General features: G+C 60.7%; 1 protein-coding gene across 2 annotated transcripts; it reads right to left on the bottom strand.

Annotated features, from left to right (window-relative positions):
• Nucleotides 1-1,674: 1,674 nt before the first annotated feature.
• ACTN3 (actinin alpha 3) lies at nucleotides 1,675-25,758 on the bottom strand. 2 transcript variants are annotated; one of them, XM_067543875.1, is made up of 21 exons: nucleotides 25,436-25,758; nucleotides 14,954-15,068; nucleotides 14,246-14,365; nucleotides 13,630-13,716; nucleotides 12,470-12,557; nucleotides 12,080-12,158; nucleotides 11,233-11,314; nucleotides 10,131-10,216; nucleotides 9,702-9,794; nucleotides 8,923-9,153; nucleotides 8,261-8,408; nucleotides 7,760-7,910; nucleotides 7,393-7,501; nucleotides 7,090-7,230; nucleotides 5,936-6,118; nucleotides 4,802-4,936; nucleotides 4,463-4,642; nucleotides 4,016-4,162; nucleotides 3,468-3,533; nucleotides 3,163-3,321; nucleotides 1,675-2,420 (listed from the first exon to the last, which is right to left on the bottom strand). In XM_067543875.1, exons 1-21 carry the CDS (start codon nucleotides 25,565-25,567, stop codon nucleotides 2,262-2,264), a joined length of 2,691 nt encoding a protein of 896 aa, XP_067399976.1. In that variant the 5' UTR covers nucleotides 25,568-25,758; the 3' UTR covers nucleotides 1,675-2,261. The 2 variants fall into 2 exon arrangements, with proteins under 2 accessions (XP_067399976.1, XP_067399977.1); XM_067543876.1 differs by lacking the exon at nucleotides 25,436-25,758 and adding an exon at nucleotides 18,422-18,994.
• Nucleotides 25,759-25,876: the final 118 nt, after the last annotated feature.

The raw sequence follows: 25,876 nt of genomic DNA, 5'->3' as shown, positions 1-25,876 counted from the left end.
TCCCTGATGGACAGAATACCCAGCCAATTACTGCAGCTTTCAAGTATTTTTCCCACTGCCAGGCTTTCCTTCACCTGGAGACAGTTACAGCATCTGATTGTTGTGGCACCAGTGAACACAGGAACGCCTCCCTCTCCATCCTCAGCACCTGAGGAGCTGGGTTATGCACCAAGCCCTGCAGGAAGTGAATCACACAGAGCTCCTAACTCCTCGCCCCTGTAATTCTCTACATTCTCATACACACCTTATGAGTCAGGACTTCTGGGTTTTATCCCAGCTCTGCTCTGCGGGAGGTTCCTTTCTGAGCAGACACCCCCACACGCACACCGCATGGCTGTTTAAACACCACCTAAGCTGGCGCACACGTGACATTTTACACCCATATAAAGTATTAAGTGGCTGGTCATCACTTGCAAAGCCCTTCACAGCCTCACCCCAGCATCTCCCATTCGCTAGCGAGAGGGTGACAGCCCCCTGCCATTCACCTGTGCTGCCAGCCTCCATTGTCACATTTGTCAAACAAGCCCCTGGGTGCTTTCGCCCACACTTGCCTACCTACTTGGGAGGAGCTCCCGCTGCCTTCCAATCCTGCTGTAAAACACTCCTCTGCCAGCCACTATGTCTGCCAAAAACTAGACACAGGTCAGGCTACTGGTGTGCAGAGATCACAGCCTGTCATGCCAACCAGGGGTGTCTCTTTGTTTCCTGGTGCACCCATCTGCCTCCACGTGTTGGCTCTTGTAGTAGGTTGTTAGCTGTCTGGTGGGTGGGGAACCACCTGGTTGGGCTGTTTGTTCAGCACCTAGCAAAATGGGGCCCTGCTCCATGAGTGGTGCGCACAGGCACTACTGCAATACCATCATCAATGATAACAACCGTGACCCTTCTTTTGGGGGCAGGGGTTTTGAAGTTGTATGTAGGAGTTACGAAGACGCTGTGACTCAGAGCCACAAAGCCACTGAGGTGCCTAACTCCCATGGACCCTAGACCTCATCCCACCCTTCCACCCGCTCAGTAATCCGCTGTATTCTAGTCTCTGATCTCGGCTTTACAGGTCTTAGATCCGCGCAGAGTGCTGGCACGCTTACTAGTGGTGCGATAAACATGACCAGGGTCTGGCCCAGGTGGCTTGCTCTCTCTCAGCCTCACCTCTGGGGCCGAGCTGGGAGGACAGTGTTTATACTGGCAAAGGCTGGGCAGAGATGCACACCAGCATGGGGCTGACAGGCAAGGAATCATGGGACCAGGAGGGTTTGATCTCTGAGTCCTGTCACATTTGCAGTGGAAGGAGGCTGCCGGTCACCGTGTCCCTGGGCAGCAGAGTGCAAAACTTTACCAGGAAGATCCTTGCAGAAGGGCACGTTCCGTTGTGGCTGGCGCGCTGCTCGTAGCAGGACAGCTACAGGCGCACCCCCACTGGCTCATGGGCACCTCACTCACCAGTGCTTGCAGCCAAGGGGATGCAGTTAGGCCTGTCTGCATGACAAGTGCCACCCAGCAACACTTGTAAAAAAACCTGGGAACCAGAGACTGTCCCAGATCTGCTCTGCCCCACTCCCGCCGCACCAGTTCTCTCCACCAGGGGGCAGCATGCGCACCTGCCCGCTCCACTCCGGTGGAGGGAGGGGAAGTTTTTCTCACACACACTGTACAGACAGCCAGGGGTTGGGTGGGTCTCTCTGGTGTGTTTCCTTTATTAGCGGGTGTAAGGAGCGCACCTGGCCCAGTTCCTCCCAGCCTCTTTCCTCGTGTCCCACACCCAGCGTGCAGCTCCCTGCGCTGGCACCACAGAGACGTTCACACCCCACAGGGGCCACGTGACCCTGGGTAGTGCCGCCAGCCCCTCGCTGGGGCAGAGAGGCTGAGAACTGGCCCCACCTCCTGCATTTTAGAGACTTGGAGCGGGGGGGGGTCAGGTTAGGGTTCAAAGCCCCCCGTGACCAGAGGGGGAAGGGAGATGCTGAGACTGGGCACTGAGGGGGGGGCTGAGCCAGGCTGGGGAACACACCTCTACTGGGGCAGCAGCAAAGACAGAGATGAGGCGGCTCCTAGCTAAGGCTGGGGGTGGAGGGGGTGGGGGAGGTCCTAACCCAGACAGATCCCGATCCATCTGTCCAGGCCACGTGGGGCTCCAGCGTATCGTCGTTCCATGGGGTAGGCAGGGGGGGATGAATCCAGGGCGGGCAGGTTCCCCCCTCCGATCGGGAGGGAGGGGGAGTGTTGATCCTCCTGGATGCAGCAGGGGGCTCCCAGAGTGAGGGTCACAGGTCGCTCTCCCCGTACAGGGCGCTGGAGAAGGAGACGTAGTCCAACGCGCCCGACACCGCATCGGCCCCGCTGTACTTTGCCATGCGACTGATGCAATACTCGGCCTGCTCTGGGGGCAGCTCCCGCCGCAGCTCCTCCACCGTGATGTAGTTCTGACAGGTGGGAAGGGAAATGGTCAGAGGGGCAGGAGCCCACCCCCCTCCTCTCCCCTGACTGTCCCAGGCCCCGCCACGTGGAGCTGGAACCGGGGGAGACGGGCACAGGGCACTGCGCTGCTGGGGTAATGGCTTCATTGCTGGCCTGCATTTGCCCACGCCCGCGGCGCTGCTCTAGCCCCAGGGCCATCCCCACTGGTGCCCCCTGGCCATGCGGGGCGTCTAACTGCATGGGCGCAGAGAGCCCCGCGCAGACAGGCCAGATCCAAGGTGCACTGAGATCCTGATGCTGCATCTGAAATTGGAGGGGGAGACCCTCCTGAAAGGCACCTAGGATGAGCAGATGTCCCGGTTTTATAGGGACAGTCCCCATGTTCAGGACTTTGTCTTACATAGGCGCCTATTATCCCTCCTCCCTGTCCCAATTTTTCACACTTGCTGTCTGGTCACCCTAACCGCACCCTGTGACGTGGGGTCCGTGACAGGCTGGAGGCCAGTGGAGGCAGACTGCAATAAAACCTGCCCCCCAACCGAGAAAGCCGAGGGAAACCCCAGCCCAGCCGTGGGAGCTGGCTCGGCATGGCTGCGAGAGGCTACCAATCCCAGCATGCACTGCAGCAAGGCCAGCCCCATGCCCTTCAGAAGCTGCTCCCCTAGGGGCCCCGGGGGGTTGAGGCCGATGCTCCCGCCTCAGCAGAACCCGCCCAGAGGTGTGGGTGAGGCACCTGGCTGGACTGACCTTGTCTGATGCCAGGATCTTGAAGGAGGCCACGACCTGCTCGGCTGTGTCGGTCTCAGCCGTCTCGCGGGTCATGAAGTCGATGAAGGCCTGGAACGTCACCACGCCCGTGCCGTTGGGATCCACCAGCGTCATGATCCGGGCAAACTCCACCTCGCCCTGGGGGTAGGAATGGGGGTGAGGCTGGGGGCTGACCCCACTGTGGCCATAGGGGGTGCTGAGCTGCACAGAGTGGGGCTGGGGCTCAGTAGGGGGTGCTCTCTCCTGTAGCCAGTACTGGCCCCCCCGGGGGGCGTGTTTCTTACCAGGTCATAGCCCATGGAGATGAGGCAGGCGCGGAAGTCGTCAGGGTCCATCATCCCGTTCCGCTTCTGTGCGGGTCCAGGAGTGGTGGGAGGCGGGGAGGGAAGAGCAGACGTCAGGCCGGGAATGTGCCCCAGGGACCAGACTCGCCTGGCATGGGCCCCTGCAGCCAGTGTGTGCCCCGCAGGGACCCCAGCTAGGGAGGAGAGCTCCACCTCTGTGAGCCACTCAGGCCCCCCTCTGCTGAGCTGTCGGCAAAGGGGGGGCTGTGGGTCGGGATTGAGAGGCATCAGCAGAGCTGGTGGGGGGAGCCCAGGGCTGCAGGGTGGGACTGAGGCGCAGGCAGAGCTGGCAGTGGGCACCAGTGGAGGAGAGTTGGGGTGTCAGCGAGGTTCATCGATCTGGGCGGGGCTATCCAGGCAGAGATGGGATTATTGGGGTTGGGTTATCAATGGGGGCAGGGCTATGCCGGTGGGGGTGGAGTTATTGGTGGGGCGGGGCTATGCAGGCATGGGTGGGGTCATCAGGATGCAGGGGGGCCGTGTCTCACCCTGTCAAAGTGGTTGAAGGACGCCCGGAACTCGTTCATCTGCTCCTGGCTGATGCCCTTGGCGTCGCGTGTCAGGATCTGGTTCTCCACCTCGTTGATGGTTCGGGCGATGGTTGTCAGCAGCTGCTCCCAGCCCACCCGGACGTGCTGTGGGGACAGCAGAGAGGGTCACAGCATCTGGGGGATCACCCACCCCCTGAGGCCACCCTGCCATCACCCCCCATAGTACCCTGAAAATCACTCGCGGAGTGCACCCTGCACAGGGCCCAACCACACATTCCCCCCCCCCCCCCGATTCACGACAATCATCCCCCTCCCGAGTCCCGCTACCCCTCTGCACCCCATTAGCCATCCCCTTCCCTGAGTGCCCCTGCCAGCCCCTGATCCCTGCTTTGAAACCCCCTTTCCCGCCCCCTCAGAGAGCCCAAAGCCCGTCTGGCTTCTCACCTCCATGGTGTAGCTGGTGTGCTTGTTGTCAAAGACCAGCGCCTCCTGGATGAGCTGGTGGTCCCCCTCCAGCTTGTCGATGTTGGCCTTGTAGTTAATGATGTTCTGCTCGTGCTGCTTGAGATGGTTCATCTGGTCCTCGAGGGAGCCACTGATGTCTACTGAGATGTGCCCGATCTCCTGCGGGGGGGAGGCTGTCACTGGGTGAGGGCACTCCCTGCTCTCCTCACTGGACCCCACTCCCCTCCCAGAGCTGTGGCTAGAACCCAGGAGTCCTGATTCCTACTCCCCCGTTCTAACCATTAGTCCCCACTTCCCTCCCAGAGCCGTGGGTCTCACCTCCATCTTGGTCTGGATCCAGGGCCCCAAGACGTTGGCCTGGGCAGCGAATTGGCGCCGCAGCCGCTCATTGGCCTGTTGCCGCGCCAGCTCCTCCTGCAGTGTCTGGTCTCGATGAGGCACCAGCTGCTTCACCTGGGGGGGAGGGGGGGGAGAACAGCGGGTGAGATGCTGTGGGCCAGGGCTCCAGAGGGGGTGGGAAGGTGGCGCTAAGCGCAAAGACCTGGGACTCAAGGGTGGGGATCCCAGTGTGGGCATCTTAGTGAATCTGTCGCTACATTTAGCAACTTTTTGGTTTCCCCAGCAAGGAAATAAGTGTCCAAGCGACAAATCCGTTGACTTCCACTGCTGCTCACGGGGCTATTCAGGGACAGAATCGCCAATCTGTGTAGTCACAAAACCATTCACAATAAAATCCACGCCGTGCTCTTCTTACGGCGTTCTGCAGCACACCAAGCTACCGTCATTATGTCTACGCAACCTTAACCAGATGCGCCGGGCGCTGGGCATGTCTTCTCACCCGGGCAGGCTGAATGCAAAAGCTAGTAATAGGGGCAGGATCAAATCCTCAGCCCAAGCCCTGGCATGTGTTGCCTTCCGAGGACATGCCCACGTGTGCCCTTAAAAGCTCCATGACAAACACCGTTAGAATATGATTTACAAACGTTGGCAGGGATTGGTGAGCCCAGCCAGTCTCTCTCTCCTGTTATTGCTGTCCTAGGTCTGTAACCTTCCTGTCTATACGGATTGATCCTTCGCTGGTGAATTCTGTGGAAATTTGGTTCAGCGACATTTTGGATGTATTTGGGATGCTGAAAGAGCAACATCTAGCGACTTTGGGGCAGGGCCCAAGAGCAATGGGGCTGCCGAGGGGCAGGGCTGCAATAAGAGAGCAGGGCCAGACAGACAGCCGGGCACTGACTGAGTGCCACACAGGCAGGGGGATGAATGTGGGGTGGGACAGACACACAGTCGGGGTGGGACAGACACACAGTCAGGGGGATGGACGTGGGGCGGGACAGACACGCAGTCCAGGGACAGCAGGACACGTGGGGTGGGACAGACACATGGCCGGGGGTGGGGGGGTTCAGCTGGGTGCCCTGTAACAGCAGCCGCCCTGACTGCCGCACTCACCGTGTCCCATTTGCTGGCGATGTCGAGGTGCGAGAGGTTGGTGTAGGGGTTCACCCCGCTCAGCTTGATGCCGTAGGTCTGGGCAATCTTCTGGATCTCGTTCTGGATGCCCAGGATGGCCATGCGCTCCTTGTCAGCCTCGGGCAGCGTTGCCTTGAACTGCTCATGGGCCGTGATCAGGCTCTGTGGGCAGGGAGGGACTAGTCACCAAGGGGGGCATGTGACTCTGAGAACCCCTCACTGCCCACTGGCCGAGGGCCCGCCACCCTGGAACTCAGATGAGGCCTGACACACTCACTCCTCCAACACACAGGGGTCAGAATGGGTCTGGCGAATGTGTCCTGAGAGGTACCCTGTACAGCGGTGACCCGCTGGTCCTAGATCTCCGCGGGACGTGTGCACAGGGCATGTCCCGAGTTACAGACAGGCCGGAAGTCTGTTTGTACAGCGCGTTTGGGGGGCACAGCTCACAGCCAGCCTAGACAGCAGACAGGGCAGGGACCTGGCCGGCCAGTCCGCAGGCAAGGACAAGGAAAGAACATTTACATATAAGGCAAACAAAGCCATCGAGCATCGAAAGAGACAACTGAGCAATCACGCCGGGAACAGAGCCGGAGCCCCAGGCAGGCTGCCCGTCTAGCTCTGGTAATACAGGGGAGCAAAGAGACCTTCTCATTACCCAACACTGCGGGGCCAGAGAGTGCAAGGCCTGCAGTGCGTGGCAAGGCGGGATCCCCTGGCCGGGACAGCTGGAGCTACGGGAAACTGAAGCTAAGTGAGAAAACTACCTGGGCAAAGGCTGGCGCCTGCGCCAATGACCTTTGTCAGCTAGAAAGCGTTTCCTGCTCTCCAGCAAGGCTCATTCTTGCTGAGCCGAGGTAACCCTGTGGCTTACGGTCTTGGGTGCACTGAGCAGACCGTGCCCGACTGCCTGCCCCCACCCTAGACCCCCCTGGCTGTAGACAGCAGGGGGCTTAGGGAATTACACACACAGAGGAAACAAAGGCACAGAGCAGGAAAATGACTTGCCCAAGGCCAGAGGCAGAGCCAGGACAGAACCCAGGAGTCCTGGTTCCCAGCGCTCCCTGCTCTAACCAATAGACCCCACTCCCCTCAGAGCCAGGGATGGAACCCAGGCGTCCTGTGGCTCGCACCTGGATCTCCTCAATGCTGTGCACGATGAACATGTCCTGCAGGTCCTCGGTGGCGCCATCCATCCAGTTGTTGAAGGGGGCGGCTCTCTTGGCAAACTCCAGGTACAGCTGGTCGATGGTCTCCAGCAGCTTCTCCACCCGCTGGGCAGGGGCAGAGCCCAAGCGTTAGAAGGGAGGGGGCGCCTACGGTCCCCATGGCCCCTGCATCGGGGCAGGCCGATTGCCCGGCCACTCCCTCCCTGCCCCGGCAGGCAGCAGAAGCCCCTCCCACCTGTGACCCGGGCAGCACCAGTCCCAGCTCACCTCCAGCGCGTCCCTCCTCTTCTGGGTGAGGGTGCCCAGCGTGTCCCACTGGTCACAGATGGCCTGGCAGCGGGAGTTCACCGAGGCGGCATCATGGTAGTCCAGCTCGCTGCAGGGGAGGGGGAGAGATGTGGGCGGGCGAGGGCACAGTGCCATGTGGCAAGGAGCTGAGCCGTGGGGCAGGGCGTCGAGCCACTGGGGTGCGGCAGGGCAGGGCAGAGAGCCATGGATCCTGCCCAGGCACTAGGAGCTGGGTGGGGCTGAGTGATTAGAGCGGGGAGCGGGAGGCAGAGCCAGGACTCCTGGGTTCTCCCGCTGGCTCTGGCAGGGGGATCCTGGCAGGGTCTGTCTCAGGCCCAGCACCTACTTAAGCTCCTGGGCGATGGCGGCGATCTGCTCCACACGGTCCTGGTGGGCGGCCAGGTCGCTCTCAAAGGCCTCGTGTTTGCGCATCAGCGCCCGCACCTCCATGAGCGAGGCCGACTCGTAGTCCCTCTGCGAGAGCATCTCCTCCTTCCCTGCGGGGGCAGCGTGCTCTGAGCCGAGCTGGCCCTGGCTCCCACCCTCCCAGCCCCCACCCCGAGGGGCCTCTGGGGCTTGGAGCAACAGCAAGGGGGACCGCCCGTGTGGGGGTCACTGAGGGCAGAGGCCCCCCCCATCCCAGAGGGTTGGGGGAACCTCAGAGTAGGGGGTCAGGTTCTGAGGGGTGGTGCTTTCCTGGGGCGGGGACAGGAGCAGTCCCTGCTGGGAGATCCACAGTGGAGGCACCCCTGTAGCAGAAGGGGGTATCCCCATAGGGAAGGGGTGGAGGTATCCCCATAGCAGAGGGGCTGGGGGATCCCCGTGCAGGAGGGGCGGGGGCTGATACCTCTGGTCCAGGACTCGTGCAGCGTCGCCTTCTGCTTGAATTTCTCGGCCAGGTGCTCCAGGCGCTCCAGGCGGCGGATCTCGGTCAGCAGCCATTCCTCATAGCCCTTCTCCACCTGCTCCAGCCCCTTCCAGGCATTGGCGATATCCTACCCCCGCCCCAGGCAGAGACGCATGAGCCTGGCACTGCCCCCGCCCCCCCACAGTGCCAGAGAAGCCCTGGCGCTGGCCACCAGCCCCACCCCACTCCACCCGGCCCTTAGGGCAGCAATACCTAGACCAAAGCCACCCTATGCCCGCCTGGGGGGCAGAAACACATGGCAGGGTCGTGGGCTTCACTGCCCCACGGACACACCAGCCTGGGCCCACGCTCTGTGTGTGTCCTCACCACTCTCAGCACGCATGGCTGCCTGCCCCATTGACACCGGCAGCCAGGCACACGTGTCTCCCAGCACACGATTCCCTGCCCTGTGGGCACCATCACAGGCCAGGCACTTGCAGGCCCCCTGGTCCCAGTGGACCTGTGCCCCACAGATGTGCCATGCCGGCCCCATCCTCGCTCAGGGCAGCGGAGGCGGTGTCACTGGACAGATGGACGGCAGATCCGCCCCCGCATGCCAAGGGCCCCGTGGCAGCTGTGTGGTCTCCCTGTGCCAGGCTCACCGAGACCATCTTGCCCTCGGAGGGCATGAAGGCAGGCCGGTTGCTGAGGCGCAGCTTGGTCTGCAGCGTGTTGAAGTTGATCTCGAGCTGGCATTTCTCCTGCACACGGGGCGGCTTGTGGACTCGGCGATAGTCCCTGAAATCCTCCAGCTTGCGCCGCATGGCGCTCATGCTCTTCTCTGCCACGCGGTTCTCCAGCCAGGGGATGGTGCGCCGGATCCACTCCAGCAGCTGCAGAGAGATGGGGGCGGCGGGGCCGCCAGGGGACGGTGCTGGGTGACTCTCGGTCAAGAGCCCCAGGGCCTTAGCCCGACCCTAGCTCCTCGCTCCCCAGCCTGGCCCTCCCATGCGGCTGCCTCTGGTGGGGGGCCCAGCAGCTGGGAATGCAACACAGCCCCCCCTTCCCGTACCCCTCAAGCATTAATGAATACAGCTGCACCCCATCAGGCCAGTATTATCGGCCCCTCTGCACAGGGTCAGAGCCAAGCCTGGAACCCAAGAATCCTAGTTCCTGGTCCCTAATCACTAGACCCCACTCCCCTCCCAGAGCTAAGGTAGAGCCCAGGGGACCTGGCTCCCAACCCTGCCCCCTGCTCTAACCAACTAGATCCCCCTCCCCTGCTGGAGCCAGGAGAGAACCCAAGAGTCCTGAGACCCAGTCAGTGCCTTGCCTAACAAAGCCACCCTTCCTCTGCCCCGCACGCCCAGGTCTAGAAGCGCGCCCCCAGCAGGTGTCGGGACCAAGGGGCCTGGCGTCTCCAGGGCAGGACAGGTGCTACCTCGCTTGCCAGCTTCTCATACTCCTCCATCAGTTTCTCGTTCTCCTGATTGACCGCCAGCACCTTGCAGATCCTGTTTGCGGCCGTCTCAGCCTGGAGAGTGGGGGGGAGAAATACCACGTTACTTCTCGTTGGAGGGGGAAAGAGAGAACAGCCTGGGAACAGGCCTTCCCTTCCCTTCCCCTGACCGAGATCGGGGCCCCCCGTCAAGCATCCCTGGGGCCTGAGGGAATAGAGTTGTGCTGGGCCCTGCACAGCTCCTGAGCAAAGTCAGGTCCCCAGTTGGGCTGGCAACACCCCCACAGCCCAGTCGAGATCAGGACCCCTGTTGTGCCAGGCACTGCATGGACCCCCATGGGGGCAGGTGGCGCACAGACCCCGACCGAGATTGCCCCCACTCCTAGCTGGGCTGGGGGCACACACAGGTACCTGCTCGGCTCCAGCGAAGGCATGGTAGAAGCAGGATACGTAGGTCATGATGGCTTTCTCGTCCGGCTTGGGCGTGTTGACAATGTCTGTGGGGCGATGACAGCAGCTCAATGGGGGTCGGGGGTGACCTGGCCACACACCCCTACCCTGCTGCCAAAGGGCACGTAGGCATCTCGACTGCTTCCCCTGACCCAGTGCCCTGTGTGACCTGCAGGCCCTGTCCCTCCCTCTTCCAGCCCCCCTTCCCTTGGGATGTGCCGGTGACAAAGTGGGAACTTCCTGTAATATTGTTATGAAGCCTTTGTGTGCCTTAGTTTCCCCCTTACTTTGCATGACTACCCAGTGGAAGAAAAGGATCATGTCTGCTCTTGGGGCCAGTCTACACTAGAAACTTACATCGGCATACCTGTGTCTCCACATCCCCGAGTGATGTAGCTAAACCAGCCTAGCCCCCAGTGTGGACAGGGCTAGGGGGACGGAAGAATTCTTCTGTCAGCCTAGTTACCGCCTCTCGGGCAGGTGGATTAACTACAGTGAGGAGCAAAGCTCTCCACTCAATGTAGGGAGCATCTATAGTGAAGCGCTGCAGTGGTTTAAGTGTAGACGCCCTGGGAGACGCAGGGGTGCGTGTCACCGCCCCGCTCCGATGGAGTGAACACAGTCCTTAAGAAACTGGTTGAAGCCAACCCCAATCAGCACAAGGTGGCCAGCAAAGCAATGCAAGCTCCCTCTCCCCGCCCGAGCTGGGACAGAACCCAGGAGTCCTGTCTCCCAGCCCCCGACCCTATTCTAACCCACTAGATCCCCCACCCACCGAGCTGGGACAGAACCCAGGAGTTCTGATCTACAGAATCAGGTCAGGGGGCTGACGCGGGAGCTTGGAAGGAGGAGGGTGTATGACCAAGTCTCTAGGGCCACGCTGGCCCAGCCCTGGCCTGCCCGGGTCCCAGGAGACAGGTCAGGGTCAGGGTTAGGAGCTGGGAGTAGAATTGGGAAATCCGCACCAGGATTAGGAGGTCAGGGCTGGGCAGAGGGCCAGGCCAGAGCAGTGGGGACCCAGACCCCTCTGTGCAGCTCTCGGAGTGCAGCGCCTGCCTCTCACCTTCCGCGTCCAGCATCTTGGGGATGTCCAGGTACTTCTCAGCCACCTCGAAGGCGGTGTTGAGGTTCCCGATGGGGTCATCCTAGGCACAGGGGACAGAGCTGTGAGGACAGGTGGGGGGGAGGGAGACTTGGTGGCAGGCTGGGGCTGAGGGGATGGGGTAGCAGGCAAAGGGGGCGGTGTGAGCCTCTGGCATGGGTGGGGGCACCATGGGAGCGACGCAAATCAACAAAGCAGAAAGGGGGCCCTGGCCCACACAGTGGGAGGCGGGGTGGGGGCATCGGCAGTAACGGGGCGGGCATTCCTGGGGGCAGAGCTTGGATCTTGGGTGTGTTGGGGGGGGAGCAGGGCGGAATCTGGCCAACAAAGCTGAACATCCTTGGGCAAAAACAGCCTGGGCGGGGGATGGAAATGGGAGGCTGGAGCAGTGCCTGGAGCAGGGCGAATGCCAGCAGGGCGGCAGCCGGGGTGAGCTGGGGGGAAAGCACCTGCCTTAGGCGGTGTCTACACCAGCACTTATCCTGGCAAAACTCCTGTCCCTCAGGGGTGTGAAGAAACAACACACCCGAGCGCCATACGCTGTGCCGGCGTAAGCATTCGGGTGCACAGCGCTGCATGGGCGGGAGACGCTCTCAGCCCGTACAGCAGCACCACTGTGCATTTGAAGCGTAGACTGGCTGCGACGTCTCAGCTCTGTCCTGTGGTAGCAGCAGGAGCTGGGAGGGGCAGGGGGCTGGGAGGAGGGAAGAGAAGGAAGCGGCAAAGCAAGGGTGGGGGCTGGGGCCATGGGGGGAAGGGTGGGGGACAGAGCAGGGGCAGGCGGGGTTGCGGGGGGAAGCCGTCGCACCTTTCTGAGCTTGGCATAGTCGATGAGGTCGGGCCGGTGGCGGTGGATCAGGGCGCACAGAGCCAGTCCGTCCTTCCAGCTGTGCCACATCCCGGGAGAAGGAGAAGAAGTCAGGTGATCTGCGGCCGTGACCCCTGCCAGCAGCAGGCTGTGCTGGGGCCCGGTACTACCGCCCAGGCACCACCGCCCTGGCGCACCGTGCGTAGCACGGACACACCCCAGCCCTGCCCTGCGCTCCCTCCTGCGGCCCAGCAGCCCCTTCGAAGCTGCTGTCTCCTAGGAGCGGGGCTGAGCCCCAGCCAGCTTGACTCATGAAGGCCGCAGGGTGAGGGCGCACCCGGGGCCTGCCCCAAAGCCCCAGCCCCAGGGAAGCCCGCCGGCGCCCCCTACCTGATGTGGAAGTTCTGCACGTTGACGTTCCGGTACGGAGCCGTCTTTCTCTGGCACCACAGCAGCAGCCCTTCCTTGGCCGAGGTCTCTGCAAGAGACCAGGCAGCGCAGCTCAGAGCCGGCCCGGCTGCGCGGGGGGCAGAGGAGCAGGAGACAGGGGCGGGGGGCATGTGGAGTGGCCCCTGGACACTGGCAGGAAGGGCCTGCTGCGCAAGGGAGAGCCTGACCCACAGCCGCCTGGGGGGTGGGGGCCCAGGGGCAGCAGGGGGTGTCTCAGATTCATGGCTATAAGGCCCGAAGGGGGCATTAGATCACCGAGTCTGCCTGGTCAGCACAGGCCAGAGCCTCCCCCAGACACCCCTGCACTAAGCCCGGCCACCTGTGTTTGACTAAAGCCTCTGAGACCTCAGGAGACTGACCTGTTGTCAGCCCCAGGCAGAGAACAGCACATGCCCAGAGGCCACCAACGCCCTAGGCCCTGTGATGACAGGGGCTGGACGTGGCAGGGCAAGGCAAGGCCTTTTGATCCCAGCAGGTGACCCACACCCCGTGAGGCAGGGGAAAGTAAAAGGCCCCTGCCAATCAAACTGAGGGAAAAGTCATTCCTGACCACAAATCTGGCCATCAGTCAGACCCTGAGCATGGTGTGCAGGAGATATATGGAGTGTGTAGTGTACAGGGGTCCGTGTACAGGGGTTTGTATAGGGTGTATGAGTGTGTAGGTAAGTATGTATGGGGGTGTATAGGGGCTGTATGGAATACCTAGTGTACAGGGCTATGTATATGGTGGGAATATGGAGTGTATAATCTAATGTATGGGGGGTATAGGAGTGTGTAGTGTACGGGGTGCATGTATAGGGGCGTTTGCAGATAGTTAGGTATGGGGTGTACAGAAGTGTTTATAGGGGCTGTATGGGATGAATAGTGCACAGGGGTATGTATATGGGGTGTGCATGGAGTGTACAACTTATAAGGGTATGTATGGGGTGTATGTATAGGGGCGTATAGTACGGACTGGCTGTGTAGTTTACAGGAGTTATATGAAGTGTGTAGGGGTTAGTATAGGGCGCATGTGTGTGTAGACGGGTGTATGGAGCATACAATGTACAGGGGTACGTATGGGTGTGTGTAACGGGGCAGAGCCTGGCTGCCGCACTCACCTTCTACTGAGATGTCCTGGATGGCAAAGCGCAGGATAATTGTCCAGATCATCCCCAGAGTCATCTTCAGATTCCCATCCACGATTTCTGAAAGGGGGAGACAGGGTCAGGGTGTGGGGGGACAGAGCGACAGAGAAAGACAGACGGGTGGACAGGGCTGGGAAATGGGATGCATGGAGATAGACAGATAGACAGATAGATAGATGGGGATGGACGGACAGATGGGTGGGCAGGCAGAGGAGGCACATGGGGGTGGAAAGACAGACAGAAGTAAAGCCAGGCTCCCTGACCCCACCCCTCACTGTTTGTGCTGATCAGGGGCCCAGGCACCTGGCAAGGGATCCCCCCAGAGAGAGGGCAGCCCACGGGATGATAGGAGAACGTGGCCCAGTTCAGAGCCGCATGGGATTGCTCAACCCCAGCCCGACTCCCCCAGCCCCGCATGGAGAGCACTGCCAATGCCTGTCCCCACCTCGCCCGCCCAGACAGGCCCAGCACCCTCCGACCAGCGCCAGAGCATGGACCTGGCATCACCCCGGGGAACGGGGCATGCAGGAGGAGGCTGCGCCAGTGCCATGGGCCTCATCATGCCAGTCTGGGCCGCTGCCCCGCTCACCCTCAGCCCCGATGGAGACCAGCTTGACCCCCTTGCTGGCAATGAAGTCCAGGGCCTTGTTGACATTGGCAATCTTGTGGAAACGCATCTTGCCCTTGTCCGGCTTTGGCAACCGCTCACCTGAGGGGAGGAGAGTCACCAGTCAGGGTCCAGAGGCCCCCCCCCCCACATGCACCTCCCCACAGTCACATCCCCACAACTGGGGGTCAGAGTCAGTGATGGGGTGAGGGGGGCACTCAGAACCCCCCCACACCCATCCTGGGCTCCCCTGCACACCCCCATACACCCTTGCCTGAGACAGAGTCAGCAATGGGGGGAGCACAGATTCCCCCACACACATGCTCACCTCTGGGAGCAGAGTTGGTGACAGGGGGATCGGGGGCACACCACCCCCCCAACTCAGCCATGCAATCCATACACACCCCACCACACACACACACACACCCCACCAGTGTGACACACACAAGCCCCTATCACATAACTCCTGATCCAGACCCTACCCCCCCAACTGCAGCTGGGATATGCCCCGGTGACTGCAACCCTTGGCTCCCCCTCTGCCTCCCCTTCATCTTCCATGGATTCTCTCCCGCACACCCCTACATGTCCACTGAACTCCCGCCAGTGGCTCCCCATGGATTCTCACACCCCTACCCAGGGCCCCTCGTCACCCTGACATGCCCCTCCATGGATCCGCCCCCCCCGCCTTACCTGAGATCACCTCCAGCAGCAGCATGAGTTTCAGCCCATTGCGGAAATCCTCCTCGATGTTCTCAATCTGGGTGCCCGCCTTGCGCAGGTGGGAGTTGCACCAGGCTGTGAATGTCTGCGGGAGAAGATGGGGTGGGGGGGTTAGAGAGAGCCCACACCTAACCCTGGGGCTGGCCAGTCCCACCCCAACTCCCCCACTGCTGAGCCCTCACCCTCTTCTTTTAACTGACCCCCCCCAACCACCAGGGACCCCAAAACTGCAACCCCCCCAGCTCTCCCTTAACTCAATGCTGACCCCGCGCCTCCCACAGCCTCTGGGGCTCCCTGCCCTCTGCTAATCACACACACACACATACACACACACACACGCCACTGGGCCCCTTCGCCCCACACCCCACCCCTCCTGGGCTGGGTGCGCGCAGAAGCTGCAGGGAAGGGGTGTCTGTGTCACTGCTCCCCCTGCTGGTGCGTGTGTGTCCCTGCTCACAACGCCGCCCCATATTTAGCCCCAGCTTGGTAGCCTGGATTGGCGGGAGGGGGTGGGGGGGGATTGTGTGTGTGCGTGCATGAGTCAGGCCTGCAGCAATGCATCGACTCTGCAGATCTAGATGGCACACGACACCGTGCCTGATGGGGGGCGGGCTGTACCCACGCGTCCCAGCGGGGTGAGCTCATGATCTGCAAGGCACAGCCAAAGGGCACCGGCTGGCTGGCTGCCACAGCCCCCCACCCCGAGAGGGGACATGGGAATCCTGGCCCACAGAGCAGACCCGCCTCCCCTCCTCGGTGCGGACCGGACTGCTCCTGCTCCCTTTGCCGCCCAGGGCGGGGCGGGGTGGACGGGACACGTCCCTCCCATCACGGCCTCATTCCTGGCATGGCTAAGAATGGAGGGTGGCAGGGGGAGGGAACAGCTGTTCTAGCCCCGGGCCCCACCTCCAGCCACCCTGAACGGAACGGCTGCTGGCGTTCAGCCTCTGGGATGTCCTTGGCAGGGGGATGGGCTAGATGGGACCTGGGTGGCTCTAACCATGGTCCCACTAGCCTTGCACCCCTCCCCCTGAGCAGCAGAGTATCCCAGAATGCATTGCTCTCCACCCCCCCCCCCCCACCCTGTCCCAGGAACACTCATCCTCTGGGTTTAAATGGGAGCAGAGACTCCCAAGAGCCCGGGAGCTGGGGATTGAAGGGAAAGGCCAAACCGCGGGAGAGCTGCACTGAAACTGCAGGGGTTGGCAGCACGGGCCATGGGAGGGGGCGGCTGCGCAGCCCCACTGTAAAGCACCTGGAGCACGTGGGGGGGTGCGTCTGTGTGTGCACACCTCTTGGTGAGTGGGGGGAGTGGTGAGTACAAGGGGCTCAAACGACACCAAGCCCCAGGCAGAGCCGGTCTAAGCAGAGGCTATTTCTCTAGTGTGGGTCTGACTCCATTCAGAAGGCGCAGTGTCACCCTCTTTTTACATCCCTGCTGCCATTCTCTTCATGGAAGGGGGGGGTGACCCCCCCCCACACACACACAGATCTGCTTCAGTCCAGCAGGGCAATGACACACTGACACACACACTCACACCCTGTAGTTTTAAGTCCCTGTCAGAAAACCGTCGCTGTCCCATGCTGGGGGCTTGTAGGACAGAGCCAGGCTGGCAGGAGGTGGGATGGGTGAGGGGCAGGGCAGGATGCCCCCATCTGGCTGGATTATCTAGCCTCATCCTAACAGTCCCCTGGAACCACCCCCCACTTTATCCCATATTCCTCACCCATCCCGCAAGGGGCAGGATCGTCCCCTACAATCAATTCCCCTCTGCCCCCATTCCAGCTGTGGGAGGTGCATCATTGCCCCTTCGACGGTTTAAAACCCTCTCCTGTACTGATGACACAGAGGATGCCCTGGCCCTGGCAGCACATCACCACAGCCAAGCAAGAGCTATTCCCAGGGGAAGGAAAGGGAAATCCTGAAAATTCCCAGCCAGGAACAGCACAGTGGGAAACACTCAGCTCACACCCAGCACAATCTCCTTAGGAACCTGCCCTCCTCTCCCCCCCCTCCCCCCCCCAGCCCCCGGAGCTGGCTGAAGCGTCCCAGCAATGGGAGACAAAGGGCGCCCCTTTCAGAAGCATAAAGAAGGTTTAAAAGATGTTGTAAACTCAGGGAGACTCTATGGCTGATGGGAGAACTTAGAGGATTGTGGCAACCTAAGGGAGCTGGAGTGAGGGGGGAAGAGTTTCTAGCCGGACTGATTCACGATCTGTGGGACTTTGGTATCTTTACAGTTACCTGACCACTCCTGATTAACTGAAATGACCAAGCAAGGTATGGGAGAAGATGCCTCGTTGTTAAGATATTGGCAGTACCACAGTAGCATTTAGGGGCTCTGTCACGTTGGCTGCTGCACAGACCCACAGCAAGGGACAGTCCCTAGACAGCTGACAAAGAGCGGGAGGGGAAACAGAGGCACCGAGAAGGGACAGGACTTGCCCAAGTTCAGCAGCAGAGCCAGGAATAGAACCCAGGAGTCCTGGCTCCCAGCCCCTCCCCGCTCCTAGAGCTCAGGATAGAACGCTGCCGCTCTGGCTCCCGGCCCAGCAGGCTACCTGCGAGCCCCTGGCCCTGTGGCGAGCCAAGCCCCCTGCCCAGACAGACCCAGCTCTCGAGACGCACCCGGATGTTTTATAAATAGACGCTCCCTGCATCATTGTGGCATTTTCTCCAGCTCAGCCACAGGGCTATTTTTAGGGGGGCCCTAGGATTTCATAGCGTCACCCGAATGCCGAGCGGCCGGCCCTCCCCCCCCCTCCAGCCAGAGCAGGCCTGCAAAGAATGACCGCGGATGTGCGCTCCCCCTTGGCTCTGCTGGAGGGCTCAGGGGATGGCTCAGAGATGTGGAGCCGTCTCAGCCACAGGGCCTGGGCCACAACGACTTTTAAGGGACGCAGCAGGGCCTAATGGCTTAGGCATTGCACCGGGCTTCAGGGCACCTGGCATCTACACCCAGCCCAGCCCCCGGCCTTGAGCAAACCCCATCCCCTCTTGGTGCCTCCGCTTCATAGATTTCAAGGCCAGAAGGGACCATGCGATGGAGAATCCACCCTACCCCGAGCGGGTTTGTTCCAATGGCTAACCACCCTCCCCAGGAAAAACGGGCCTGATTTCTCTTTTCAGGTTGTCTCATTGTCTGGCTTTTACTCCGAGCCTCTGGTTCTTGTTCTGCCTAACTCTGCTCGATGAAACGCCCTCTCGTGCAGGGTTCTCAAACTGGGGGTCGTGAGGTTATTACATGGGGGGTCATGAGCTGTCAGCTCCCGCGCATGCCGGTAAGGGTGACATGGCATGGGGGGAGGGTGATCACTTTTGTGGGGGGGTCGTCACAGCCTGAAGTATTTTCAAAGGGGGTCCCAACTTGAGAACCCCTGCTCTAGTGCCCAGGATTTTCTCCTCGGGCAGGTCCTTGTGCCCCAGGATCAACTCACCTCACAATCTGCTTTTGGAGACGCTAACCAGACCAAGCTCACGCACTTGCTCACAATCAGGCTTTTTCTCCAGCCCTTGAATCATTTTTTGTGGTTCTTTCCAGCGCCCTCTCCAAGTTCCCAACATCCCGTCGGAAAGGCGGGTCCCAGAGCTGCAGGCCGTCTCTGAGTGCCACTCTCATCGGTGCCAGGTCCACAGGGAAAATCACCTCCCGGCTACTCGCTACTCCCGTTTATCCGGCCTTTTCTGCCGCAGTCGCGTCACACTGGGAGCTCCTGCCGAGTTGTCGGTCCACTCTGACCCCCTAAGTCTTTTTCAGTTACTGCTTCGCAGGACACCATCCCCCATTCTGGGGGGCTGGCCTGCACTCCCTGGCCCTAGGGGTATAACTTTTGCATTTGGTTGTATTAAAACACAGGGGTTTTTGAATGGGCCCACTTTACCCAGCCATCGGGGTGGCTGTGTTGGACTGGCCTATCCTGATGGCACCACCAATCTTTGTGTCATGGACAAACTTCACCAGCCATGATTTTATATTTACTTCACCATCACCACTGAAAACATTCAACAGCGCCTGGCCTAGAACGGAGGCCCTGAAGCACCCTCCAGAAACACGCCTGCCTCGTCTGCGCCGGAGTAAAATGACTCTCCATTCCTGGAGGCCACTAGCAGACTCATAAACCCCTATAGAGGGCCCAGCCCTACCAAGGGACTGTGCTACACGAGTTTCAAGCCACCAGCTCTCAGAGCAAGGGCTAATGTGATCCCCGGATGTGCTGACCGGGCAGTGGGCGGTGCAGGGAGGGGATGGGGCCTCTGTGCATATCGTGGCGGAGCCCAGGGCTGGGATCCCAGGGCCACACTGTGGGAGGCTGGGGAGGAGCAGAGGAGCCATGGGAACGGCCCACGGGCTGCGATCCTGCCTCCTGCTGAGGCACTAAAGCAGCCCCGCGATTCGGAGGGAGCGGGGCTGGATCCCAAGCTAGTGGCACCGAGCCAAGTTTTCAGACCTGAGGAGGCTCATGCATCTCGCAGACAAACTCTGAGCCGCGCCAGTGGCCGGGAGCCAACACTGGACAAATCCACACTGGGAAGAAGGGGCAAATGTTTAGCGGGGAGGGGGATTCGCAGTGGGGCAGCTCCCCCTGGAACGGGCACTGACCAAACCCTGACTGGGATCAGCCTCTGTCAGACTAAGGCACTGCAGAGACGCAAGGTGTGAGACACACCCTGCCCCCAAGAGCTCCCAGTCTGAACAGACAGAAGGTGGGAGGGGAAACAGTGGCATCAAGAGGGAAGGAACTTGCCCCAAGGTCAAAGGCAAGGGTGGGAAGAGAACCCAGAGTCCCAGCCACTTCTCCTTCTCCAACCCCTACATTGCACGCCCCTCCCAGAGCTGGGGATAGAACCCAGCAGTCCTGGCTCAGAGCCCCTCTGCTCTAACCACTAGACCCCATTCCCCTCCCAGAGGTGGGATTAGACGCCAGGCATCCTGGCTCACACTCCTGCGTCCTAGCTAGGCAACACGGAAAAGTGACATCAGCAGAGTGACATCAGTCAGAGCTGTTAACTACCCCCCGGCTGGTGCAGCTGTGGCGAGCAAACCCCCAGAGCAGACACAACTCTGCGGATGGAAGAGGGTTTATGCTGATGTAACCCTTCGTTCGGGGAGGCGTTCCTACCCCTTCCGTCGGCGTAGGCTGCATCTACACTACGGGGTCGTGCCGGAAGAATCTCCCTAGTGTAGACACACCCACCGCCTGTGGGCTTTGCTGCCTCACAGGAGGCTGGCCTGCGTGTCCCTGGGGAAGCTGCTTTTGCCCCCAGCCCTACCCCACTGTTCCCCCCAGCCATGCGCTGGTGCTCGGCTGGGCCCGCTGTCATCCAGCAGGGAACTACCCGGACAGCGGGAGCCGCAGCACGGCCGGATTTCCGCTGGCACTGGCAATGGGAAACTGTGTCCTGTGCCTGGCAGCAGGGCTGGGATCCCCTGGGGCTAATCCTTCATTACAGCAGGAGTATTTGTGGATCATTCCCCGCTATTTACACGGGCTTAAGGGATTTGGCTCTAGCTAGCACAATAGTCTGAGGGGCTGCCCTCCCTGGGGTGCTGCTAAACACGGTGGGAGTGAATGCAGCAGGAGGGGTGGGGGGGCTTCCTCACTCCCAGCTCGGCCCGACACCCCCTGTGCTCATCCATCCACACCCACACACATCCCACCAGCATCTGGCCATCGAGACACCCCAGCATGCAGCCCTCCAGAGGTCTATCCTTCCAGCCATGCAGCCAGCCACACCTGCCCCCTGGCCATCTATCCAGCCAGCCCCACCTGCCCTCTGGCCATCTATCCAGCCAGCCCCACCTGCCCCCTGGCCATCTATCCAGCCAGCCCGCCCTCCTTCCCTTCCCTGCATTCCTCTCTGTCCAGCCATCCCCACACACCCCTTCGTGCAGCTTCTGTTCCACTATGGGGCCAGGGAGAGCTTTGTGCTCCTGGCATGTCTCCGGTTCCCCAGCCCACCTCCTTCTCCTTGCCCACTTCTTGGCCAAGGCTGCTTCCCCCCGAGACCCACCCAGGTTCCCCTCTCCAGCTCTCACCTCCACCACGAGGATCACTCCCCTGATGCTCAGCTGCACAGACCTTTCCCAGCCCCGTCCTGCCCATTGCTCCAGGAACTGCGTGGCTACAACTCAGCTTCCTCCAGCCCACAGACCTCCAAGCAGAGAATCCCTCCCTGGTCCTTCCCCAGTCCTGGCAGTACCCACAGCTCAGAGATCCCCCCTTCCATTTCCCAGCTGAAACCGAGGGCTGCATGGTGAAAGGCCAGGGAGAGTGCACAGACAGGCCAGCGTGCTGGGAGCCTGTCTCCTGGCCAGAGACTAACGCAGCCCCCAAGATTCAGCATGATGAAGGGGTGAGGTTGGGCCTTGATCCTGGTCTAGAGGCACCAACACAGGAGATTTCTGACCCGAGGGGACTCCTGAATCTCACAGACAAAGGCTTAGAAAGCCAATGGCTGGGAGCAGATGTTTAGAAAAAAGGGGGATTCTCCAAGGGGGCAGCTTCTCCTTGGATGTGGGTGTGGGGGGGATTCTCCAGTCCTTGGGGACTTTAAATCTAGGTCAGAGATCTCTACGCTACGGTTCTGTTACCGGATGTGGGCTGGGGGCAGGAATCGCCTTGAGGGAAGGTGCTGCAGGGGGTCAGACTGTATGATTCAAAGGGCCCTTAACATGGACAGGATGGGAGCTCCTGTGCCCGAACAACAACACATTCCCACCCCTGCCCCACATGCCCCACCCCTCACGCTGCCCTTTACACTGGTCTCCTTGTGCTCGCCACTGAGGGGAGGGAGCGCACAAGAGCAGAGCATTCTGGGTAGAGCAGGGCTGCGGGCAGGCTGGGGGGGGCCTATCGCCCTTCTCCCTGACTTGTCCCAGTGGGGAAACTGAGGCAGAGAGACCCACCCAAGATCACACAGCAAAAGTGGAAAGAGAACCCAGTAGTCCTGAATCTCAGCCCCCACCCCCAGCCCCGCTCTAACCATTAGACTCCACATCACCTCCCAGAGCAGGGAACAGAGGCCAGGAGTCCTAGTTCCCAGTCCAATGCCCTACCACTAGACCCCACTCCCGTCAGCCCCTGGTGCTCACCCCCCCACCCCTCCTCCTTCCCGCCCCACAAGCACACACCCACCCACACAGTATCCCTTTGAAGCCACCTGCTCTGCCCATGGGAGCAGGTGTACTCCCCCCCCCCACCCCATCTGTCTCTGTAGTTGATTCACAGCCCCTTGCAGACCTCTTTAAATAGCCTCTCCTGTAGGAGCCCAGCAGTGTGGCCTACCCAGGCTGCGGGGCTGCTGCAGCCCCACCAGGGCCATAGCCTAATTAAGAGGTGTCCTCTTCCAAAATATCCACATGAGCTCACCCCACCCGGGAAGCAGCAGGGGGCGGGCGGGGGGCAGTTTATTATAGAAACCGCCTTACAAGGGCAAGGCGTCTGGAATAGCCACAGCCACCCGATCCCCCTTCCCAATCCCCCAAAACACTCGCATCAGCAGGAACAACTTCCCAAGCGCACCGTCTGCCAGCCCTTTTAGTGGGAGAAACTAGCCTTGGTCTGCTAACGAGGGGGCAGCGGGGACTCGAAACAAACAATCCCCTGCTCTGCTCAAATCTGTATTCTTTGTATTGGGGTAGCACCTAGTGGCCTCCATCATGGGCCAGGACTCCACTGTGCTAGGCACTGCACACCAGAACTGAATGGCAAGTCCCTGCCCCACACAGCATACAAGTTCATCAGACACTTGTGGGGAAAATTCAAGAAACACAGGTTCCTCCAACAGGCTGATTGGGGGACAGGGACCCCAGCGATGGTTTTAGATTCTCAGAGGGAACAACCAGGCAGGTCACCTGCCTGTGTCATGTAGGCACCCTCCCAAGCACTGACACAGTGGGGTTCATACACACACGCACCCCACTGACACACCAGAGTATGCACACAAAGAGCACTGATATGCACAACACTGGTACACCAGGGTACACACACACTGATGCACACAGCACTAACACACTGGGATCCACACACGCACACCCTGTGCACTGAGCCCTTCTTTGACAACTTAACACAAGTCTAAGAAAGAGCCGGTGCAAACTCCCGCAGGAGTGGCCCACCTGGGTCAGCTAAGGGGCCCATCTACCCCAGTATCCCGTCACCCTCAAATACCCAGCACTAGCTGCCCAGAGGTAGGAGTAAGAGCCCCGCAGTAGTAGGATAACCTTCCCCCAAGGGAAGCACCTGCCTGACCCCAATTGCTAGAGTTCAGGGTTTAACACCCAAAGCAGCCAGGTCACAACTACTCCCCCAGCTCTCCTCTGCTCTTTCAGTCTTTGCTCAGACTCCAGACAGCCCTGTTATTCACCTCCTTTCTGAACACCCAACTTCAGTGATATCCAGTGGCAGTGAGTTCCACAGGCTGACAGGATCATGGGTCAAAGAGACAGCAACTGACCAGGGATAGGCAAACATCTGTATGGGGAGGGTGGGGAACAGTGGCTCAAGCCGTCCAGTGGAAGCGGATGATGTTTGTGGAGCTCAGTGCAGGACAGTGTGGGAAGGCTGAGGGCAGGCAATACCCAGAGGGCAGCTCGACCTAGCAGCGCCATTCCATGGGGGCTCAGCACAAAGGGCTGAATTCTGATCTCCAAAGTCACACCCTGACTGCAATGGGGCCAGGACCATCTGATCTTAGCTCCCCCAGGGCCAATCCAGAGTCACCCAGTGAACCCAGAGTTGTCCTGGCATAGGGAGGACCTGGCCTGGCCCTACATCCTAACCTTTACATTGGGGCAGCTCCTTGGCACGGGTGGGGGGGGGCATTCTCTCAGTAATGTGCCCCCTGCCAGGAGTGGCAGCCTTGCTGTCCCCTGGCCACAGGGGCTCTAATAGCTTTTCCCATCAGACGTGGCTGTGCCATCTCCCCGGGTACAGGGAGCCGGGTTAGACCTGGTGTTCTTGCCCCAAGGGGCACCGGTGGAGAGGATCCTGAGGGGCTGGGGATCAAGATTAGGACTGGTGGGAGAAAGGAACATCTCCCTCTGCCCCATCCCCACCTGCCCAAAGCTCCCCGCAGCAGTGACCGGCCAGGGCAGAAAGGATCCAACGGTGGGGACAAAACCAAAAGGACAGGGGCGGGGAGGGGACATGGGGCACCCTTGCCTGACGGAGAACAGCAATGTCCACGCCTGGCCTTAATGCAGCCACCTGAACCAAGAGTTCTGTGGGGCTGGGACCAGGGACTTCGGGTTAGCATTCTGGGTTGTGTCCTGGGGCCAATCCACCCTAGCCATAAGAACAGAGACATCGAGAGAGGTCCCTGGGGAAGGGGGGTAGAGTTCACTGGGCCTGCTCCTGCTCCCACTCACCCCACTGGTACTGCATCGATTGCAAGGGAGACAGTCTGTATTTGCTGCGGGCTGAGATTAGGATCAGGCCCGCTGTTGTGTGTGTGTGGGGGGGGGTTGCCTCGCTCTGAGAGACAGAGACTGTTGTGAATCAAGACATGCAGGGGTGGCTGCATGTGAGAGTTTGGGAGGCGGGGTGTGTCAATGCGTGCGTGAACCGATCACCGAGACTGCCTCGCACCCAGGGGCCGCTGCCCACGTCTTGGCCACAGGCATGGGCCCAGGTTGGCCAGCATGTCACGCACACCTGGAGGAACCTGCTCCCAGCCCCACTGCACAGCCCACCCCAAGGCCAGATCGCAGCAAGGCAGGTGGGTATATTTAGCCCAGCAGGCCTCTCGCATCCCCATCATTCCTGACATAGCTTGGACGCCACACAGACTCCATTCTAGGACACACGCAGCCGCCTCCTCGGACTCCCCCCTGCTGGCGTCACCCATCTGGGGCTGGGAAGGGGCATCCAGCAGTATCAGTTACTCCTGCACAGCAGCTGCCTGCTCCAAAGATCATCTCTCCAAACCCGCCACTTCGGGGCTTGGCTCCTGAAAACCCTACAAGCTCAACCGCTCTAACCCGGGGCACTGCTCGGCCGGGTGCCCTACACAGAGGCGGGGGCTTGTATCCACCCCGGTAATCCTGGGCACCTGGCACTGCTTGGAGGCTGCCCTTCGCAGAGATGGGGCCCACCCAGGTAAACCCGGGCACCACTGAGAGGCTGCCCCCACCCAAAGCCACAAATCTCTGCGGTGATGGTGCCCTGTACCTGCCCTCCAGTGCCCAACCTGGCCTCTCTCCTGCTCAGGATCCCCCCAGCCCCCAGTACATCCAACTCTCTCTCATGCAGAGATGGGACCCTGGGCCGGCCTCTCCAAACCACAGTGCCGGTACCTCTCTGAGGTTCCCATCCTGACTGGGTTTCCCCCATACCCCCCACGCAGCCCCTTGCCCAGCTCTCCAAACCTGCGCACCCTGGGTACCCCAATGCTCCTCTCCGCAGCTCCCATCCTGCTCGCCCTGCCCGTGCCTAGCCCCCATAGCCACCCACCTTCCTCTGCTGCTTCTCCCAGGCGGGGTCCAGCAACAGGTCCCGGTCCCAGTCCTCCTCCTGCTGCATGTACTCTTCCGTCATCATGTACGAGTGGTTGTACTGCATGTGGCTCTCTACTTGCGTGGTCATCGTGGCTTGTCCTCTTGTCCCCTCTCCCCCGTTAACACCCAGTCTTCTCTCTCACAGGCCCTCCTAGTTGCTCTGCACTGCCCCTTGCCCAAGGTACCAGCTCCCTTCTTCTGGAGGTCAGATGCCCGTGCCCGTGTCAGAGCCCCCTGCCCCTGGCAGCTTTGCCCTGTCCTGAGCTCCTGGTCAAAAGCCACCCACGTGACTGGTCCCCATTAAGTATTATCAGCCTGCGGGAGGGGGATCAGGTTCCACCTTTAAAAGGCCAGGGGGAGGACACGTAGGGGCTGTCCCCACCAACCAAGGAGGGCC

This window comes from Emydura macquarii, unplaced genomic scaffold (assembly GCF_026122565.2).
Source record: "Emydura macquarii macquarii isolate MOO-44397 ecotype Brisbane River unplaced genomic scaffold, CSIRO-AGI_Emac_v2 contig_968, whole genome shotgun sequence".
Classification (NCBI taxonomy): Eukaryota; Metazoa; Chordata; order Testudines; family Chelidae; genus Emydura; species Emydura macquarii.
This window is presented reverse-complemented; position numbering and strand designations above follow the sequence as displayed.

Excerpts from the sequence above, each read along its gene's own strand:
- ACTN3 (XM_067543875.1), bottom strand. The coding sequence starts at position 25,567 with ATGACCACGCAAGTAGAGAGCCACATGCAGTACAACCACTCGTACATG. Across the intron at positions 9,154-9,701 it reads ATGAGAAGCTGGCAAGCGAG|CTGCTGGAGTGGATCCGGCG; the intron begins GTAGCACCTGTC and ends ATCTCTCTGCAG. Across the intron at positions 3,322-3,467 it reads TCTCCATGGGCTATGACCTG|GGCGAGGTGGAGTTTGCCCG; the intron begins GTAAGAAACACG and ends TCCTACCCCCAG.